This window comes from Penaeus vannamei, unplaced genomic scaffold, assembly GCF_042767895.1.
Source record: "Penaeus vannamei isolate JL-2024 unplaced genomic scaffold, ASM4276789v1 unanchor593, whole genome shotgun sequence".
Classification (NCBI taxonomy): Eukaryota; Metazoa; Arthropoda; class Malacostraca; order Decapoda; family Penaeidae; genus Penaeus; species Penaeus vannamei.
In genome coordinates this window covers 10001-17139 of record NW_027213597.1, presented here as the reverse complement: position 1 = coordinate 17139, position 7139 = coordinate 10001, and the positions used below count along the sequence as shown (strand labels likewise).

The following is a 7139-nucleotide window of genomic DNA, read 5'->3' as shown; positions in this document are numbered from 1 at the left end:
TATAGCATCATATGGGCGGCTGGTTCATGAAATGCTTGTAATGTTTGCAAATAAAGCAGGTTAGTTAAAATTGATTTTGTGTTTTGTGTTATATATTATTTTATAACCATTTATTATATATTTCGTATAATACCAATAATGTACTATGTTTAATCCACTTTTATTAACCAAAATTATCAAACCGAGTATCTTTAAGGTTATATTTTTATTGATCATTCTTACCTGGTTTCATTAACCAAGGTCCCAATACCTGAAGACAGAATGCCAAGTAATTACAAGGAAATGGGAGTTTAGGCATGTTAAGCCATAATAGGTTGTTTTGATATTAATATTTGTTCTTTTGTAGGGCAGTTCTTACTTGTTGCACATGAAACTTTCAACTGAATATAGTTTCTTGGATCACAAGTAAATGTGATTATAAAATTTGCATACAGGATAGCTCTTCTGTATTTATGATGTCAGTAAGAAGGTATTTTTTCTGATTATTTACTAAAGGATATATGCCTTTCACTTATAACATGCAGGATAAACCAAAGCTACCCATTTGTTTTTTTTTTTGTTTTGTTTTTTCAAATATTAAAATGTTAATATTTGTGTGCACAAGATGATACTTTTGAACTTGATTCAAAATATTTACAACTTTTTATAAGCATTTATACTTATACTGGAATACTGAATACACATTTAATTTTCTCATTATTATTTGTAAATATTTCCATCTTCTATTATGTTTTGCAAGAGGCCTTTATCTTGAAGGCACACACAATTATCAAGTTTTACATGTCATTTAAAATATTTGGTAGTGTTCTGGTAATTTGTGTTATATTTTTTCTATTTGCTTTTGAAACCAACCTTCATTTATAATTCAATAAGAGACTTGGATTGGTCCTAGTTGAAAGATTTCCTATACAAGAAAAATTCATCACAACAGTTTCATTCCTGCAGGATGTTGGTAATTAATGAGGGCCTATTTGCTAATTCTTTAAATATTTCTTGCAAATTTAGCATAAACAAATTTTTAGAGACTGACTCCATACAGCTGCAAAGTTCACACATAAGTAGACAAATACAAGTTGAAAGAACAAAAAAAAGATAATTTATGACAAAAAGTAGCCTTTATTCACCTGGCAAAACAACCGTCCTTAAGAATAGCATACATCTTACAGTATGTATAGGGTTGAAAATGAAATACCATTTTGGTGTGCTTCACCTTTACTATCAAGAGTACCATTATCATTATGCCTGCTATACAGAGGATCGGACAAGTCTACCACAGCAGCAAGGCCCAAATTCTTTATTGTGGTACAAAGTTTGTTAACCTGCTGCACCCTTGGCAAGGTTAGAGCCATCTTAATATAAGACAATGTTGGCCTGAGAATGGGAGATGCTCCGTAAGCAGGTATGAGCCCACCCGACACGTTTCTGTGGGCACCAGCAACCTACGCACCTGCTACCAACACTCGTCCACTAAAAACACATTTGCCTCAAACAGTTGTTCATACATTTCTATATGTTACCAGTGATGCAAATATGGAAAATAAAATAATATAACATGGACCAGAGTGTGGGCAGAGGCAGGAGGAGGTGCCACAGCTGCATTACTTGCCATCGATAACACTATTGGCTGGTGGAACAGAGTCACAAAGGGGGGAGACATAAATGAACCCTACACTTATGTGACAATGAAAGATAATCTACTAAACAAAGGTGCATATCTAAAATGGAGTAAAAATAAATTATATTCATAATCACTGATGCATATGCATGACATCTTACAGATGTGGCTAAATATACAGAAAACACAGAGCCTAGTAGCCTCAATAGGGAGAGGGGACAAGAAGCCTATCATCTTCTGGATCCACAGGGTTACGGGTTTCATCAATGAAGGAGGAGCAAGGAAAGGGAAGGGTCAGGGGAGGGGAGGGGTGGGGGTTGTACTTGGTATACAGCCAGCTGGACAGGGTTCTACCGACTTTTAGGAGGGCCTGCATTCAGTATATAATTTCAATGGTGGACAAAATATTGCATTCAGGCTACAAGGCTAATCATATGTTATAGAACATCAGCCCTGCTATTTGGTTGTTTCCAAAGTTGGGACATCAGAACACTGCAGTTAAGATTATAAGATGAAGCAGAAGACTGTAAACTCTAACAAAAGGATGGTAATATTGTGATAATATATGATTAAATCAATATATTGCCTTCTACATACAGAAAAAATGAATTTCAATATTGTTAGAAAGAAATGAATGGATTAATAATGTAAACTATCTTTGAATAACATAAATGTTTTCTAGTGATGTAAGTTGCAGTTTTGAGTTCCAACATGCAAGAAACAAATTCCTCCATCAGTAGTCATTAGAAGCCGACTTTTGAAAAATCAGGGCTGATGGAAAACCAACTTCACAGTCGTGCAATATTTACATAATCATTAAAATGAATGTATGGAAAAGAGCCATCCCATTGTGCACGACAACACAACACCACAGGTCATCTGGGCATATGGTCCTTGGTACTAACATTATCCGAAGTTCTGCAGCAGTGCTGGTGGAATAGGTTTGTTGTCATCTTTCTCATGCAGGTAATTCTTTTAGATCTGCTGCTTCTTACAAATATTTGTGGTTTGAGCAGTTAAATCATCATAAGAGCAAATGATTCCTCCAAATGTCCCCTCTCTGCAATATGTACTATTATGGACATTGAGAGGATAGCAACCATCTGTTTTTATATACACTCACAGCAGAACCACTGGACACATCATTATCAATCACCAACATAATTATTATCATCACCATATTCATTATCATAATCATACTAAGACACTTTCACAGAGATTACTGGTTCCTCCAAGCAGTCTCTAGGTATTATCAGAGCTGATAGAACCAAACTAAAAATCCTTTCTTTTATTATCAAGAGTCAAAAGCACTTCTGGTCAAAAATAGGGTTGATAACCCCAAGGCGAACCCTGGTGTGTGTACACTGAGCCCCCTCAACCTTCACTTCACTTAACTATTTATGTGCTGTGGTGACACTCACTACTTTGGAGACAGAATGGAGTGAGCTGATCTGGAACCTTGCTTAACAGCTGCCATTCTATGGAGTCATCTTTGGTTTTTGCCCTGATACTGAATCACCATCATAAAGTGCATATACACAAATAGCCAAGTGAAGGCCAAGGTTGCCACTCTCTGATAGTGTAAAGTCTTTTATGCTCAAGCTGGCAAGTCTAACGATTAGACTGAGAGACTTTTTACCAGAAAGTGGTCAGAGGGAGCAGGTTCAGCTTGTGTTCATGAGTTGAGCCATGGGTGTTTGAGGCACTCTCCAGCAGTAGCGCGTTCTGATGGTTCAAAAGCCAACATTGGATTCAGGAAGTCGCTAAAAGCTCGGGCTTCATCCTCTGGCCATTCGTATTTCTCTGTCAGCACCTCAAACATGCCCCAGGGACGGAGCTTTGTGATATGCCGCAAGTCACCTGGAGTGGAGAGAGAGAAATTAATCAGAGTACAAATTTTCCCAATAGTGGTCCCAAAAGCTAAAGTACTGCTGCACTTTTGAAACAACACACAATTTTCAATAAGATATTACAAAAACATATCCTGAGATGAATCATACTTAAAACAATCCTATATCCAAATACTAGTCCATACTTGCACCAGAGTATCCCAACCACCTTTCCTTACCTTTCTTGTCGAAAAATTCCTTTGAGTATTTTCCAGAATGGGCTATATGACGGGGAATTTTACCAAGAAGCTCAATGATGTGTGCTAGGTGGTCCTCATCACGAGTATAATCAGCTCCACTGTGTGGCTCAAACAGATAATCTCCAGTCGCCAACTCAAATGCCTTAGGGGGGGGAAGGGGGAGAAAAAAATGTTTCAGCTTTGGATTAAAATCTAGTAAAATTTACTGTATTTCAATGCATTTCTATTACAAATTAGGGAACTTAATAACTTGCCTATGCTAATAGATCTAGGTACCTGTATTATCATAACTCCCTAAAATATCATTTTGAATTATAAATTGCATTATTCACATTGAAATATGAAGAAAAAGATATCTAATCCCAAGTATTTCAATCATAATAAAAATACAGACAACTTAACAAAGCAAATGTACGGTGTCATAAAATATTTTGCAAATCAAATGAAATACTAATGTGAACATAACAAAAGACTCACCATGCAGGCAGTACTCCACATATCAGCAGGACAACCATAACCAGCTCCGAGCAGGACTTCCAGGCACCTGTACTGTCGAGTCTGGATATCTTCAGTGAAATGATGATCCACCCAGCAAGCATTTCCTAAATCAGCCAGCTTGACCTTCATATCACACACTTCATGAACTGGGTCTGGCGTGCGGTCAATGGCTTTGTGGTCCGGGCATGAGGCTACTCTGCGCATTCCGACTGCACTGCCACTGTTACTGCCTCCACTTGTGTTACTGGAATTGGCTCCTCCATCCTCACCTTCTGTGTATTAAAAGAACACTATTAGTATTGCCATGTGGGGAAAGGAAAAGTTTCCTATATTAGACAACTATTAATATTATTTTCTTAATTTTGTTATCATGATGCAGAATAACTCTGTAGTCAAAAGCTTGTATGTATATGACAAACATACTTTTATCTGATTTTTTTTTTTTTTTTAATCTATCACCTTGATTAAAATCTACCTTCCCATAAAACATATGTGGTTAAAAAAGTCCTACATGCATATCAGAAAAGAGAGAATTAACTCTACATGTAATAAGTGTATGTAAATCTTATAAAGCAAACTAAATCCATTTTCCATGGAAACTAATATAAACAAGGTTTTACTAGATTGTCCTTCTTTAGATTGATTAAATAATTATGATAATTGCTTTCAAGAAGAACAGGATAATTCTATTTATTACCCTCACTATGTACAAAAAGGCATATATAATAAATATTTTGTATAGAATGGCAAAAATACTGTTAAATAATATAAAGAAGAAAATAATCATAAAATTATCATTAAGCACCTTCATCCTCGGGGGGAAGCCTCATGTCTGGGGTTATCTCAGACTCTGAGCGACCTAGTGTTGGGCGAGGACTGTCGTGGCCGTTCATGAGAGGGTCTAGTGAGAGCCCCACTGCCCCACCTGGTCGCACATCGCCCTCACACATCTCAGCTAGACTCTTGCGGTGTTCTGAAGTTTAATCACAACACTTGTTAATCATGCATGAATTACTACAAGACAACCTTGACTGAGAGAAATGGTCCACCTTATCAGTCAGCCAAGTGTTCTGTTAGTCACAGATTAATGCTAAATAAAGGTTACTTGATTCAAACTTTTCAGGTACTGAATTCCTTTGACTTGAAAAGTTTTGTCATGCATAACAAATGCAAATGCAATGTTCATTTTGAAAGAACCAGTTTCCTTAAAATCATATATAATAGTTTCTTGAAACAACAGATAGAAGACTCAAAGTTAATGAATAACCACATAGAAAGGGCAAAAATGCAAGACTTGAGCCTGTTTCCTCTAACCCCTCGGATCATGATGACTTGACCATCATGTTAAAATAAAATTTAGCAGAGGGGTAGTTGACAGGAATATGCTACCATGGAAAATTATGACTGAGGGCCAGGGAGACAGGAATATGCCATCATGATGTGAGGGGGGGATGTGAGGAATGACTTGCTCTTGGAGTGTGATTAGGCTCAGTGGACATTTTAGAAGGGGATCTTGCTTTATTTTCATCTTTAAATGAGCATGAACCATCCATAAGCCATGACTGGAAAAGCTCCAGCTCCAGGGAGGACACCATTACCATGCTCAGAATCCTATTTCTGCCCATTGCCATCAGTGGCACAAGATGTATAACAGAAAATTGAATACTATGAAAATATTTAAAAATTATAAAAATAACAAATGTTACTGATCATTATCATTAATGTTTTGAGTAATAGACTACTAGAGATGATAAGGAGTTTGTGCAAGAAAAACAATCTATCATCATCTTGATACAGCATATCAAATGACAAATATAGCCCTTGAAAAATGGAGAATAAAAGAACAAGGAGTCTTTACACTGCGCACAAGTGTTCATGTGGCCCGGGCCTACAAGCCACACACGCAAGAGAGTTGCCACTGAAGTAAGCCTAATGCCCAGATTTTGGCATTTAAAACCTATCTTAGACATCAACTTAAACTGCCTCTTAGAAATCAGTCCTTTAACTGACTCCAATGGATCAATACAGACACATCTACACACACATGCAAAATATATACATACATGCAAAACACACATACACATACACAATTAATATCCTTGTTAATAAACAAATTTTCATTTCTATGGGTATGCATCTACCATGTTCCCAGGCTACCTACTTGAACCTCTGAACTGAATCTTAGAAACTCCCTCACACAGACATAACAACTTGACACAAAGACATTCCCTCCTTATTGCAATGTTAGCCCCAACCAGCAGAGGACAAAAGAGCACCCCGACACTCACCAAGCTTCTGCTGTGCCTCCTCCTCTAGGGTGAGGCTTGGGGTAATTAGGCTGGGCTGTGGGGGTAGCTTGGGTGGAGGCTGCACTGTCTCTTGTGAAGTGTCCCCTACTTGGATCTTTACGGTTTCCTCTTCCAGCACTTCCGGTGGCTTGTCGCTCTGCTGTCCATTGGTCTGAGGTTCCATAGTGCTGCTCTCTTCTAAACTTGAGTCATTACTTAGCACTGGAACACACAAATCCAAATTAGTAAAAAAAAAAATGTGGATATGTAGAAAATAGACATCTTTTATGCTTGAAGTAATCATACTTGATCTGCAAACAACTGAAATAAAGGAATTATTCTTTGACTGGTGCAATCAATATCTTTTGATATATTTATATAATTAATTTTACAATCTGATAAACTCAAAGTCGTCAGGGATATCATGTTTCATGCATGCCATGCCCACTGTGAGTTGAATATATTAATTGCTTTTACACAGAGATGGCTACATATGTACTAAGTCACCAATGAGCCAATTATGAATACTACATATTTCACCTGTTTACCCAGCGATGCACAGAGACATTTCACAAAGCAATGCTACAGTGAACACATCTTTCCAGAGACTTTGGGTTAAATTTAATATATCTGAGGTGTTACATTTTTG

General features: G+C 37.1%; 1 protein-coding gene across 1 annotated transcript in view; it reads right to left on the bottom strand.

Annotated features, from left to right (window-relative positions):
• Positions 1-1096: 1096 nt before the first annotated feature.
• The window catches only part of LOC113805145 (uncharacterized), a gene marked incomplete at its 5' end in the record, with an annotated part of 9118 nt that continues 3075 nt past the window's right edge, over positions 1097-7139 (bottom strand). Inside the window, 5 exon segments of the mRNA XM_070119732.1 lie at positions 1097-3475; positions 3684-3846; positions 4182-4474; positions 5008-5175; positions 6491-6712. Of these exon segments, the coding sequence (XP_069975833.1) occupies positions 3291-3475; positions 3684-3846; positions 4182-4474; positions 5008-5175; positions 6491-6712 (1031 nt within the window).